The sequence below is a fragment of the Pterocles gutturalis genome, unplaced genomic scaffold (assembly GCF_000699245.1).
Source record: "Pterocles gutturalis isolate BGI_N339 unplaced genomic scaffold, ASM69924v1 scaffold6868, whole genome shotgun sequence".
In the NCBI taxonomy this organism is placed as follows: domain Eukaryota; kingdom Metazoa; phylum Chordata; class Aves; order Pterocliformes; family Pteroclidae; genus Pterocles; species Pterocles gutturalis.
Window position 1 is genome coordinate 1 of NW_010120351.1, and position 15,160 is coordinate 15,160.

At 39.1% G+C, this 15,160-nt stretch overlaps 1 protein-coding gene across 1 annotated transcript in view; it reads left to right on the forward strand.

Annotated features, from left to right (window-relative positions):
* Positions 1-7,125: 7,125 nt before the first annotated feature.
* The window catches only part of LRIG3 (leucine-rich repeats and immunoglobulin-like domains 3), a gene marked incomplete at its 5' end in the record, with an annotated part of 34,768 nt that continues 26,733 nt past the window's right edge, over positions 7,126-15,160 (forward strand). The window contains 2 exons of the mRNA XM_010076868.1: positions 7,126-7,197; positions 7,538-7,612. Coding sequence (XP_010075170.1) covers positions 7,126-7,197; positions 7,538-7,612 — 147 coding nt within the window. The remainder of the gene's footprint in view (positions 7,198-7,537; positions 7,613-15,160) is intronic.

A 15,160-nucleotide genomic window follows, 5' to 3' on the forward strand; every position in this document is an offset into this window, starting at 1 on the left:
CGGAGGGGCTGCGTTCCCCGGGCTGTCTGCGGCCCCGGGAGGGGGCGGCGGGAGGCGTCCGGGCTGAAATGGGCCCCGGCAGCGCGGCTCGGTGTTTTGAGAGGGGAGGAAAAAAGTTCTGATGACTTTCTTGGAAAAAGTGCTATAATCATCAAGTTATTATTGATTTGTGTGTCGGGAGAAGTGGTCTCGGTTTTATTTGTGCGGTTCTTGGTCTTCATCCCCCGATAGTTTTGGGTTTGATGGTTTTATTAGCACCGGGGCTTGCCCCGCTCGGTCTGGTGGCCCGGTGTCACGGAACCCGCAGTAACGCCTACTGAAATGCCGTCGGTAGAAAATTTGCTTTCGGACACAAACTTTTATGGACAAAGCATAAATTATGGAAGCTTTCTAAAAGCCTGAAAATAGCTGAGGGACTTTTCACATTTGTTTTTAATCTCTTGTCACTCGGAGATCTTTTATATTAGTCGTATTAATTTTCTATTACATTTCCAAAGCAGATTGAGATAAGGGCTTTAAAGTAAACAGGAAGACTTTCAATTAGTTGTGGCTAATTCTGTTCAATTGCCTCGTCTGGAGGTCATGCTGCTTTACTCATGAAATGTGGATGGCTGTATTGACACCATATGGAACTGAACACAGGAATGGCTCTGGGAGGTGAATATTTCCAGGAGGGGTATAGGAAAGTGTGAGGGGAAAGAAATTTTTTTTTTTTTCTTTTGGCTTGTGTGATGGAAGCATACGAATCAAATACCGGATCTGCTTTACATTCAGCAACTGGCTTTGCTTCCTATTAAATTTCATCCCTTCTGTTCTTTTGAACTGTTTCAGTACACTCACATAAGTTTTCTCACAAAACCTAAGGCTTTTTTGATACTAAGTTAAGCTTCGTAGCTTAGTTTCTTAGCTTAGCTTACTTTAGCTCTGTTAAAATTCAGGTGTGACAGCATGCTGAACAAAAAAAGAAAAAACGACAGGAAAAAGCACAGAACTTTCATTTATAGAGTTACTTTAAAAACCATTGTGCATTAGCAGTAATCCAAATTTGTCTTTTCCACTTATGTTGCAGAGAGACAATAAAACACATTGCAGCGCTTTTTTGTTAGCACAAGGGGGGGTTTTCTAATTAGAATTCCCTTGGTAGTGTAAATTGTCCTTATGTAAGTTCACATTCCTTTAAAAGTGTCAGAAAATAAGTTCCACTTGAATAAATAAGCTTTGGTCTCTTGTAAGACACCCTGCTGTGATTACCCATTGGACAGCTGTGTCACTCTCAAAACTCACAGGAGTACATCTTTGTAGGTGTCACCAAACCATGTGGTCTGGCTGCTTTTGTGTAAATATTTCTTTTGTTTGTGTCAAATGCCTTAGAAGTACCCTGCTCTTTCTTCCTTCCCCTCTTCTTAATAAGAGAACAAGAAAGAGCTGGAGTTGTCTGTTACCTCCACCTACCCCGGTACTTGGAGCAGAGATTGCGCAATCTGTAAGATTATAATGCGTTTCAGTTTTACATACTCAAAAAAAGGTTTGAATAGCCTGGATTATTGTTGCAGCAAACTGTATGCTTACAAATTGTAAAGGACTGTTTATTCATTTTATTGGTATGTGTTTGCTGTGTTTTCCGTGGAAGTCCATAACAAGTATAGCCAAAGGCTAGTAGTTCAATTGCAGGCTTTCCAGTCCACTTTAGAAAACAACAACTATTACACCATATTCTCAGCCTATGCAGATGACATCTCCCAAGGAGGAGTGTGAAAGCTTTTGTGCTGGAGAAGGTCTAGGCCCGGATTCATCTTTACGCCGTAGTCTGCCCACCTGTCTGCTTGCCCAGATGGAGAGCGGGTCTGATGAAGTTGGCTTTCTGAAGCTCTGTTTCACTCATTCCTGACTTTTGTGTTCAAATCCCCTGGTGAAATAAAACGAGAGTGTCTAATATGGAAAGGCCGCGTGACGGCAGGGTGGACAAGGAGGGAAATAAGAAAATGAGCCAAAGTACTGAGTTATGTACCCTTCTTTTTGGTGGCAAGTATGAGACTACTATTTTGAATGGAAATGGCTTCACAAAATGGGGTGTAAACAGGGTATAATTGCCAGTGTTAGCGTGATTTGAGCCAAAAATACCATCTTCTGTAGCCCTGCCTTCATGGAAGATAATAACAGTCTGCTGAGAACTGCTAAACATTTGTAGTGGCTTTGTGTATAAATAGTTTTGAAATTAGATTTCAATTTACTTCCAGGATGTGTGTCCTGAGATTGCAAGAATGTGGCTTTGTTAGAGCGGGTGTAGCAGAGCTGGAGGCGGAGGGAGGGAGGGAGGAAGAGTGTTGAGCATTGGCTGGTGTCCTCCATGTGTGCAAACTCCCGGTGGCACTGCCCTACCCCTTGCCAGGTTCACCGAGGAATGCTAAAACTGTCGGTGGGGCAGGAGGGAAAGTCTGAAAGATGGTTTTCACTTGTGTTTGTATTACATCTTTAGTATTTACATTTTATAAATCCTCTAGTTCTTTACCAGAATTGCCAGAAAAAAAGGGCCGTATGGTTTTCACAGCTGTTTTTCAATATTTTCCAGACTAAGACTTGAACATAGCAAGCTGATTTATGAGTCACTTTGGATCAGTGTCTTAAAACAGCTACAGCCTGCCTTTTTGTTTTTCAGCTCTCATGATTTCTGCTGAATTAGCAGCTCTATAGGCCCCAGTGGGACTGATTAAGAAGCTGTTGCTGGATTTGCATTTTAAAATTTGACTTGGGGCTCAGGTTTCTGAGTTCTCTGAGGAAGAAGATGATAATTCTGACTAAGTGTTGTAAATTAAGAGTCTAAAACTTATATTTACAAAATGTGTAAAGAAACACTCGCCTGTTCCCTTTATGCATTGGGCCTTTCAATTTTTTGTTGCACAAACACTGATGTTCAGAGTTAGGTTTCTGCTTTCTAATGCAGAGACTTGTGAGTTTCGAGAGATGGTCATACAAACATAGAGGAATATAGCAAGCAGTTTCTTTCATAAAATGGGTTCTTAAAGGGCCTCAAAAACCAGGCCATGATTTTTCAAGTGGAGGCAATTCTGCTTAAACGTTCAATCACTTTTATTAGAAATCTGAGGTGAAGAACAGGTATATATACTTTTTATTGTTATAAAGAATTTCTTAATATACATCTGGTTTCTGAAGTTTGTGAGTGCATTCACTGTTATATCTTAAATGGCTTTTGAAATTCCAGTAGCAAAAGTAATCATAGAGTTTTTCTGCCCACTTGTAATGTGGTTTTAACAGACAGGGAAAATTCAGAAATTGGAAAGGCATAGTAATAATCTTAGTGTTTTAACATTGTCAGTTGCATTTCTGTGAAGGAAAAATACTGATTCATTTTCAAACCTTTTCTTCATACTTGTTTTAAGCGATGTTGAGAAATACATTGGTCTGGAATGGATTTGTAGCTTTGCAACAGGGATGACAGATTTTTGTATTTAAAAAAATGCCTCAGATCAGTGCTTTTAAGTTTCAGAAACTTCTATAGGTTTAAGCTTCACTTAGAATAATAATAAAAGAGAAACACTTTAACTTTTGGTTCACTTCCAACCACTCTGATTTAAGTTAAATTTTTAACTTGTAACGCTTTTTTCCCTGAAGTTTCTTATGCCAGTAGGGCCGAAATAACGTTTAATAAAATATTTATGAATCATATTTTATCCAACAATTGGTAGGCAAGCGTGTACACAGCTGTGTGAAACAGGCGATTCAGTGTTGTCTGGAGGCTTTTTGTTGTTGTTTTGCTTTGGGGTTTTTTTTGCAACTTGTGTTTGACAACCTGCTGTAAGTAAACCAGGAATGAAGAATTTGTATGTATGTCTGTATGTATGCATTTTTAAAGTAGGTGCTATGTGGAAAATCTGAAGGAATCTTTAGTGTTAAAAACAAACACAAAAAAGTAGTTTGAAACTAGTGTAAGTTGTTACACTCACGGTTGCCTTTATAGACTCCAGATGGATGTGAGCTTGAGCTATGAGTGAAAGTGTCTGGCTCCAGTGTGGTGATCATGCACAGCAGTGGTTGTAATTGCAGGATTTTTATAGTTTAAGGACTCTGCCAGATTTTTTTTTTTTTTTTTTTTTGTTAACGTGTTATAACTCCAGCAGAACAAATCTACTCACGTCTGTTACTGTCTGGTAGGTCCTTTAGGCAAACATGTTTTAAATAAACCTTTGCAGGGTTTTTAGATGAAATGAAGAAATGCAGGTTTTTAGTACTAATGTTGAAAGCTCTTTGTTGAAATAATTACTGATTCCTAAGTCTTGTCTGAAGCATGAAGAACAGTAACATATTAGGCACTAACAGCTGTAACTTCACTGAATTTTGGCTGTTTATTTGCATAGTTCTTGTAATCCCTACAGACTAAAGCCAAATATTGAATTAAGTTTAAGGGTAAAAATTGTCTCTACTCCGTCTGCTTTAAAGGACGAAGTTAGATTCTTGTCTAGATCTTTGTAACAGTGTATTTTTTTTTAGTATGTACATTTAAGAATGCAGGATGAGAATTTCAGATCTATGCAGCTAATATCTTAAGATGTTAAACAAAGGGATTTTTCTCCAGTCTATGGCCAGATGAATGTTTGCACTAGATTTTTAAGCAGTAAAGGATGCAGTCCTCTAGTTCAAGTGTGGTTAACCTCATTTACAGGAGAACTCAAAATCATAATGATGAAAATAACATTTGTGGGTTTTTGAAAATGTTAGCACTGTATTGGTTTTCCATCTTTAAGAGGAAAATCTGTAGGGGTTTGGACACCTGGAAGAAGGTGCAGATATGTATTAGGTGCTTGAGTCCAGAGCTAAGCCTCCGAAAACATCCCCTCTGTTGCCACATGAACCTGGTAGAGGGTGTTCCCCTTCTCTAGGTGGCTCCCCCGGCCCCTCACTCCCCCTTTTTTTGTGCTGGAAAATGCTTTTCACCCCTGTGGGTCTGCCCTGTGTGCGCTCTTGTGCAGCCCTGGCTTGGGAGGCGTAGTGCGGATCTCCTCTGGGGCCTGGAGCCAGGTGCTGGTGCCACAGCTCCGCAGCCTGCTGGGCCTCCTCCAGCTGGCTGCCTCGGAGCACACCTTGTAACTGAGTACTGGTGGTACCCCTCATAATGCCTCTACGTGCCTGGGATTATTTTTAATGTTTGATTTCTATTATTATTTTTTTGTAACCACTGACTCCAGAGGAGGACAAAAGGGACGATGGAATTGTCCTGGCAACATTGAACAACTACTTGCATAAAGCACCAAACAGTCAGGGGAGTCTAAACCATGGTTTTGCCATCCCTTTGTGCTGTGGAAGAAGCCTAGGTGCCTGTCTGGGTTGCAGCATTGCACCTGTGTCTGAGAATATGCGGTGGTAACTTCAGCTGTAGTAACTGTGGTAACTTCATTCTGTGGATCTGCGGTTGTTCAGGGCGCAGTCACAGAGCAGAACACTTAGCACAGGCCCTGAACCTGGCTTAATTTAAGCCATTTCTGGTCTCTGTGCGGCAAGGCTGATCATCAGGGTTTTTCACTTCCAGAACTGTAGATAGAAAGTAGGCACATCCATGGAAGTCTGTCTTCTGGCGTGCTCAGTATAGGTGTCTATACTAAGTCATAGTGTCCAGAAAAGGTAAGGAATCCTGGAGTGTCCTCATAGATTCAACTTGAAATATACTTGATGCCTGCATGGCTTGATGAGGACCCCAGGCATGTTGGATGATACTTAATTAGCGTGGGGGAAAATGTCGTGAAGTGTGAGGAATCGCTTTGCCTTTACCTGCTGCTACAGCAGCTCACAACTGAAGCGTGCTGATACAATTCTTTATGTGTCTGCATTGCGAATTCTCACTGGAGTGAGTTTAAGAACTCCTTAAAAATAGTGCAGGTTTTGTTCACTGGCTTGGACAAAGTCAGTGTTATAATGTCCAGCGAGCACTTCACAGATGGCTGGATTGGTGCAGGTGAGGTGGTGACAGGCTGTAGTATGGGAGCAGTAAGGTGCATGTTGTGGTGGATGAGTGGCTAAGAAGGGGGAGAGAGGTCTTCAACGGGCCTGGCCATGGTTACAAGACCAGTTATGAATCTGGACCACTTGTGCACATCTCTATAGATGTGAGAGTTTGAATTTCTGTAATTGACTTCTCTACCTTCTATTGTATGGCCATTCTTTAATTTCTGTGATGTTTCCAGTACTTCTGAGGATACAGCAGAAGTTTCTTAGTGCTCTGTCTTATGGTGTTGTCAAATGTTTGAGAGGACTTATGGTAAAGATGCATGGTGAAGAATTTATTGACAATGGTCAAGAAAATGTATTGTGTTCTTACTACCCTAGCTTGTTTTGTAGCAAGCATGCAAAGACACTAACAGGTTTTCTTATAAATTGCATCAATATGTATTTGGGATCTTCAGTACAGAGTGGCAAAAGCTTAGTGCTTGAGCTACTTCTTCAAGTGCGATTAAGTGCAGTATTAATGTGACTAATATACAGACATCTTAAAACTCAGAATAGATTTAGGCCTTCCTGTGTCTGTTTTCTTCTGATATTGCTTGTTTAATATCTCCATTAAATTTGGTTGTGTAGGAATGGAGTCCTGAATTGTGTGGAAGCATGAAAATAGAATTGAGAATAGTGGACAGCCCTCATTGTGTACTTAGGATCTGTGCGTTGCTTTAGAGAAGTGAGAAGAGTAAATGATATATATATTGTGATTGGCTCAAGGAATGAGACTGCATTGAGTATTGGTTTATGAATTCTCCTTATAGCCAAGAGTTTGCTTTAGGCAGATCTTTTGTAGTTCCGGGGTAGGTGAGAGGGGTTGTTGGTGGTGTATATGAGTCAAAATCTTAAGATGATTTTCATGGGTCTTACACACATCACAATAAACAGTTCTAAATTGTTCAGAGGTATAGGATTTTTTTTGACACTCGTGGCAATGATCAAGGTATTTACACTTATTTATGCCTTGTATACTCAAATGAGTATCTAATCTAAGTTTGCTAATATGAAAAAAAATTTCTGTACTTGGAAATAAATGATAATTTAATTTGGATTGAAATTGTATTGCTTTACTTGACATTTTATGGCTAAACTGATACACTGTTTATTTTTGTAACCTCATAGGGATTTAAGTCACAACAAATTGTCTTCAGTCAAGACCAGTCTCTTGGATCACCTTCATAGTCTTCGGGAAGTGTAAGTTAATTTGTCTTAATTAACAACAACAACAAAAAAAAAAAAAGAAAAAGAAAAAAAGGAAAAAGGCAAACACCACTCTCCCCCTCCCCCCCCAAAAAAAACCCCCCAAAAAAAACCCAACCAACCCAACTAGTGCTTCTGTATGCTATTTGTATAGCTATTTCTCTAGGGATAATTGGTCCAACAACAAAGATGTTTGCTGTTCTGATATTTTACATTAAGTGAAACTGGAATTATTTTCAAATTTTGGGATTACATTGTTCAGCAATTTAGCAAATTCAGTGTACATACTTCTGATTAACATCAAAGCTGACTCTCCCTTTCCTAATATTAATAGGAAGTTGAACAACAATGAACTGGAGATCATTCCAGATCTGGGGCCAGTCTCTGCAAATATAAGTCTACTGTCTCTGTAAGTAGATCGTACTCTTGTCCTTACTTAGTGGAGCTAACTCTACAGGGTTCATGGAAATATGTGCATTACGGAGATTAAAGTAAAATAGTTGGAAATAGAGCAGCTTGTGGTTAGGAAGTTGATTATGTCATTATTTAGCAGGTTGTTTAAAATGTGTATAATTGAGCTTAATCCTTGTAGTTTTTATGCTTCCCTCAGATACAAAGACTGCATTAGAATTAATTTATGTTGTGGTAGTGCCCAGAAGCCTCAACCCTGTTGTGCTAGGCAGTGTACAAGCATTCGTAAACGTGATACAAAGTTGTACAATGCAGGCTTTAAAACAAGAGTTATACTCTATCATTATGCATCTTGGCTGAAATCCCACTTGTGTTAAATCATGGCAGAATTCCATTAATTTCAGTGGGCAATGTGGGGAAATCCCCTTGAGACACAGCTTCAGGATGAGTATTTACGTTAGAAGATGTTTTGCCAATATCTTTAAAATAATTTTTGAGCCCATTTTAATGTGTGGCATAATTTTTTACAGCCACACACAGTTAATGCATATAATTGTGACAAGCGGCTATGTCTATGTTGATTGTTTTGTTTGAAAGAAATTAGTAGTTTACTTGATGTGGCAATTGTAATACAAGTGTAAAGTTGTAAAAGGCATATAGGGCTCATAACCAAACCAGTTGTTTTTTAAGGGAAATTCTATTCCTGAGGTTTTCACTTGAAATCTGATTTTTTCCAGTGATCTAATTTCTCTAAAATACTGAAGGAACTGCTAACAAAAGTAGTTACTATCATACTATTAATTGGAAAAAGAAAAGACACGTTTTTCCTGTGTGGGATTTGGGTTTTATCAATGGGAATCTAAAGTGCCTAAAGCTGGTAGTACGTAGCCTTCTGGCCAAATCCTGCCCTTGAATACAAATTGCAAGTTACCTTTCTTGAAGAAGCCTAAAGGGTTAAAACAATACAGTAAACTTTGGAAAGCTGTTCAGTTAATTAAATTGATCACTATTCAATTGCTTACATCTGGTGATTTATAGGGGTTTGTTTTTACTCTAGGCCCAGGTCAGCTAAGTCAGCTGGTGCAGCCGCTGTGTCTGGACTGCTCTGTTTGAATAAGAACTAAGTGACATTTGATACTGATGTGGTTTCTTACAGATCAGAATCAGAAAAGAGTGAAAGAAAAAGCAGATGGTGTCCGACAAATAACTGTTGAATTTAAGCATATCTTCTATTTTGCAGTAGTGTTCATGTTGTTTTTATGCTGGCATAACATTCTGTAGTTTAAGCATCTAATTTATAAAAATATATATTTTTTTACCTTGCTAAGGTTCTTTTTACCACGAGATTGGAAATATTAACATAATGTGTTTTATATCTTCCTGCCTTACTTCTGATGAATACAAAGTTGAGAATTTGTCTTAGCATCTCCTCAAGTCCTTCTTATGGAAATTTAACTAGTTTAGATGAACTTAAAGTCATCCTTCTGCAGCTGTGCAAAGATTTTTATATTCCTTTGAGAGAATAAATGAAAGCCAGTCACTGTTGGATTGGTTGTTCCATATCCTTAGGTCATTGGCTTGGTTCATTTACTCAGGTGGTCAAACATGGAAAAACCTTTGTTAAATCTGTGCTCTGCACTATATATGCTGACACTTAAAAGAAAAAAAGAAAAAAGAACTACATCTAAAAGCTGTTATCATACTATGAATGCAGTAAAAGTTGGTCTGATTGGGTACTAGCCTGTTCTCATTCTAATTTCCATTACTTCTGTGTGGTGTTGGGAGATTACTGAATGTAAGTGTGCTCCAGCTGAGATTTAATACCTTTTCTATGACCACAGCAGAGATTCATTGAGATTAATATGGTAGAAATAATTCATTAAGTAATTTAAAGGTTTTATGTTAACTTATGAATGTCAGTGTACAATAGTTAAGACAGTTTGTTCCATATCAAAACAGATGTACATAGAACATGAAATTAGAGAGTGGTATTGCATTGTTCAAAAAATAAAGCATTTTGGTTTTTTTTGCAAAGGTTTCTCTTTAAAACATCTTACAGGTTGTAAGTTATTTATGTCAAGTTGTTAAATGTCATTTTACAGAATAGAATATAAATAAAGAGAAATAAACATACAGCAGTTGTCTGGCATAAAAATATGTAATACAGTGGTATCATAGATGAACAAATATTCAATCTAATGATACTTTTTTTTAGAAGTGAAGTGTGTTTACTTATTTTTTCTGTGTTGGATGTTGTTTGGAGGGATTGAATCAAACTTAGTTAATATGATATCTAAGTCATGCGAAGAGAAGACGTGGAACAATTAGCATATAATTTTCAGAACTACTCTTCAAAGAATAACTGTACTTGAAACATCTGACTTTCTTCAGGATTTTAAACTTTTATATTAAAGGAGCTTGTGGAGCCTTTCCAAAACAAACCACTGTTTCCTTGTTGAATCTGTGTTCTAACTTTCAAATAATAGCAGAAAAGAGGGTGCTAGTCTTCTGAAACTAGATTTGATTACATTTCTTAAGAGACACATATATGTTGGTTCCTTACTGTCAGTTGAAAATCCAGTTGTTTTTCCAAAGAGTCTTCAAGTAACACTGTGGAACTGGTGCCCTCCTTTCTTGCCAAAATCTTCACTGTTGAGGAAACTCTCTTCTTGCAAGAATTTTTTTGACTTCTTAATACTTCTACTCAGCTGTGGAGCCTTAGAATTTTACCTGTTCTGCAAGAATTTTCTTGCCCTGCAAAGGAAATTACACTGCTGGTATGACTACAGAGAATTACAGTGTGGGCATTTCCATACAGAACTGTATGTCTGAATTCTTTGAGCAGTATAAACAAGCATGGGTGGATTATCATGTTAGTGTAGTTTCCATTTCTGGAGCTACCTCATTTCTAGCTATCTAACTGCTACTTATCTAGCTTTGATATTTACATACTGTTGAATTATGCAGGGTAAACATACCCAGAGGCAGTAGAAGTTTCCAGTCTCATGGTCATGGTCTGCTGGCAACATGAAACAACGATGCCAACATTTTGTTTTTATGGATTCCAGTTGAGCATTGAACACCATGGGAGAGAGAAGTATCAGGCAGGAACAACCCCACCACCACCCTGCAAAGACCTTGTGTCTGTGTGGAGGAGTATAAAGGCACATGCAGGCACAGTCTCAGTACATGGTTGGAGATGCAGCTTTGATTTTATTCATGTGATGAGTATGTATCTTGTCACATGGCATAGGAGAGCTTCTGAGCCTCCTGAGAATCTGGAAACTGCTGTGAACTAAATGGGTGGTACTTTTGGCTAAATCTGTTCAAGAGGCCTCAGGCTGTGAAGTTGGGGTGGCTTGCCTGACACGAACAGGTATAATACGTTCTGAACAGAGCAAAGAGTAGGATTCATATTCCCTACCCTAAATTCTTGAAAGTTTGACATCGTAAGTGAGAGTTACTAACTGTAGAACCTCTTCAGGATGAGCGGAGAAGAAAAGGCTTTCTCTGAAGTGATTTGTCTTCCCTAGGATAACTGAGATGACTTTCCTACAGGAGCCTGTCTAGACATCTATTTTAAACTAACTTTTAAATGTTTGAAGTTGGGTTCCTTTTGAAATGTCTAGCCAATGTACTTGGGCATGCCTGTCTAATAGTGATGTTACTTGCAAAAGTCAGATTGCATCTTTCAGCATGTTTGACCATTTAAGTAAATTATTTGAAATTGAAATTGCAGGGTGTTCTTTTTGCTCAGTCACCCAGCCCTTTTCTCTGTCTTCTGTGAGAGAAGGCAGGCAGGAAGCAAGCAGTTTGTCACAGGAGAAAAAGAGAGGTTCAGCCATTTGCCAGGAGGCCAGGTCCCCCCAAGTGCTGGACAACATAAGCTTTTGAGGAGACTACTGTATTCAACAACTGATTATCACAAATATGTAACTTACAGACACCATACATGACAATGTAGATGTATTTATCTATCCCTAGAAGTAAAATATGTTAGATGTTTCCTAATTTACATTCCTGAAGTGCTTCTAAAAACAGTTAAATGAATGTACAATTGCTTTAAATGGTTCTGGTAGAAAATTATGCAGTTCTGGGACAATAAACGAGTTATTTTTCCTTGTTTCTAGGTAGGTGGATCACTTTTGTGTCAGGTAGAGAAATGGTAATTAATGCACTTGTCCCAGGAGAACAAGCAAAGGTTCTGAATCATAGAATGGTTTGGGTTGGAAACGACCTTAAAGATCACTGAGTTCCAACCCCCCTGCTATGAGCAGGGTCACCTTCCACTAGACCACGTTGCTCAAAGCCTCATTGAGCCTGGCCTTGAACACCTCCAGGGATGGGGCATCCACAACTTTCCTGGATAGCCTGTTCCAGTGCCTCACCACCCTCACAGTGAAATATTTCTTACTAATATCTCATCTAAATCTACCCTCTTTCAGCTTAAAACTGTTACCCCTTGTCCTGTCGCTGCACTTGCAGATAAAGAGTGCCTCCCCATCTCTCTTGTAGGTCCCCTTTAAGTACTGGAAGGCTACTAGAAGGTCTCCCCCCAGAGCCTTCTCTTCTCTAGGCTAAACAAGACAAACTCTCTCAGCCTGTCCTTGTATGGGAGGTGCTTCAGCCCTCTGATCATCTTTGTGGCCCTCCTCTGGACTCGCTCCAACAGGTCCATGTCCTTCCTGTGCTGAGGACTCCAGAGCTGGATGCAGTACTTCAGGTGGGGTCTCACGAGAGCAGAGTAGAGGGGAAGAATCACCTCCCTTGGCCTGCTGGTCATGCTGCTTTTCATGCAGCCCAGGACAAAAGGGCTGTGAAGTAGTCAGTTGTAGGTGACTAAAGGGGTCACACGTTTTCATAGTAAGCAAGATTGTTTCAACTTCAAATGTAGCTTTCTGATCAGCCACTATAAAATGACTTTGATTACTTGGTTATGGTTATTTGATTATTAATCTCAGGCCTTTGTTGTTCAGTAAACACTTCTGAAAAGCAAACCTAAAAGCTGTAAGTGAATTGCTGTACCGAAAATGTACGAAGTAATTATCTTCAAAGGAAAAAAAAATAGCAATATTACATAAGCCATCAACACTTTTTTTTTTCTTTTTTTTTTTAATGTTATTTTGATCACTGAAAACTAACAAAAACTCAAGGAATGCCTAAAACGTTTTTTTCAGTTCCAGGCGATAGTCTGCGTTCTAAATGGGAAGTTCTACTTGTTGCTCATGTAACCTACACAGCTGCAGCAGGGAATTTATTGGAGAAAAGATCTGCAAGTTTTGGTGTATACTAGGCCTCATAAAGAAGCTCTGAAAGTTTAAAATTAAGTTATCAGAAGAGGCCATGTTTAGCTCTGTGTCTTCCTGTATTAGGTTCTTCCTGCTACCTTGCTTAGTTGCCCGTTAATCCTGGTTTCAGTTATCAGTAAAATTTCTTCAGTGGACAGCACGCTTTGCTCCAATCCAAATAAAATCCCGTTGGTGAAAGACCTGGTTGCAACGTGAATGTTTCTTAAGATTGGTAAAGCATTGTGCTGTCAGGCAGTGGAGACAGAGCTAGCCCCAGCGTGATGCAAACCTTTAGTATGTGGAGCTTATAATACTGCAGTGTCAGTGTCTTTACTTATGGGGCTTTCAGAGTGAATGCTGCCTAACTTAAAGATGTAATCTGAAAATGGATTTTTCTTTACAGCTCTTAAAACTAAGTAAACTAGCTCTTAAGTTGAAGCGGCTTCTCATAGTTCTTTGATAAACAAGATGCTGAGCTTGTGACTAAAGATTTGTAAATTAATCTGTATTTTAGGCAGCTTCTTGCTTGTTTCCATTCTCCTTGCCAGCAAGAACAAAATAGTCTTACCTTCTTCATATAGGGGGAAATAATGGAATCATAGAATCATTTAAGTTGGAAAGGACCTTTAAGATCATCAAGTCCAACCATTAACTTAGCACTGCCAAGTCCACCACTAAACCATGTCCCTAAGCACCACATCTACATGTCTTTGAAATACCTCCAGGGATGGTGACTCAATCACTTCCCTGGGCAGCCTGTTCCAGTGCTTGACAACTCTTTCAGGGAAGAAATTTTTCTTAATACGAATCTAAACGTCCCCTGGTGTAATTTGAGGCCATTTCCTCTTGTCCTATCACTTGTTATTTGGGAAAGGAAATCAACACCCACCCAGCTACAACCTCCTCTCAGGTAGTTGTAGACAGCTAAAGTCTCCCATCAGGCGCCTTTTCGCCAGACTAAACCACCCCAGTTACCTCAGCCGCTCCTCATAAAACTTGTACTCTAGACCCTTCACCAGCTTCGTTGCTCTTCTTTGGATGTGCTCCAGCACCTCAGTGTCTTTCTTGTAGTGAGGGGGCCAAAACTGAACACAGTATTATGTGTCCTGACCAGTGCCGAGTACAGTGGGACGATCACTTCCCTAGTCCTGCTGGCCACGCTATTTCTGATACACACATTTATATTTCTGGTAGAGCATATACTGGTACTGATTTTCATTTTTGGTCAAAAAAACCCAATCTGTTGCCAAAAAGATACTCTTCTAAAATTTGAGCATGCACTGTCGCATCCTGGCTTTGATTAATCAACATACAGCTTAAATGCCTATCTTAACTTCATACACAAATGTAGTTACTGAAGGAAAATGGTGATTAATCCTTTATACTGTTTAGAATGGATTTTATGTTAGTATTGTGTGTCCATTTCTGTTTGAAATGTGGCAAAGTATATTTAAATATGTTTTGCAATAATTGGCATCTTGGATCTTGCTTCAGATAGCCATCCTGAGAAGTAAAATTCAACTAATTGAAGCAAATATGCAAAATAGATTGTACATTTGACCCAGCTGGCAACGTGGAAAAAAGAGTGATGGTTTGCACTGTGTGGCAGTATCTTAATGAGAGAAACTCCTACTAAGGGCCTTCTGTAAAGAGAGAAGTTTTTTTCTTAATGGATGTTTGCAGGATTATTTTGAATAAGGGTAAGTATAAGAAATCTTCCTCTTTGTTACCTCACAGTGGGCTGAAAGTGGAAGCTGTGTGTAAAATCCAGGCGAACACTGTCTGAGTTCACATTTAGAAAGCTACAGTCAGAAGAAATAAGTTTAGACGCAACTCCTGAAAACGAAAGCTTGCTTTCAGTAGGAGTGGATGCCTTTCCCTTCTACTCTTGCCAGAGAAAGTGGTATTGCGTGTTTGTAAAGCTAGCATACTAAACTGAAGTCTGGCTCCCAATATTAACAAAATGTTGGTCAAATATTTTACATCCTTGTCATCTCTTCAGCTACCACTTTATTATGGGAAGGATTAAGATTTGGATGCTGCCTGGAAGAGTTTGTTATGAAGAAGGATTGAAAGAAAGGATAGAGGAATGCCAGACTGGGCTTCAGGCATAAGGTTACTTGGAGAAAGTCCCAAAAATGAGTGTGGTGGTAAACCATGTGTGACTTGGGCTGAAGTTGCGAGCAAAAAGCTAGAGCGAATAAACTTACTGGAATAGTTCTTCCAGTCGTTGACATTTGGTGTGGAGACTAAGAGGA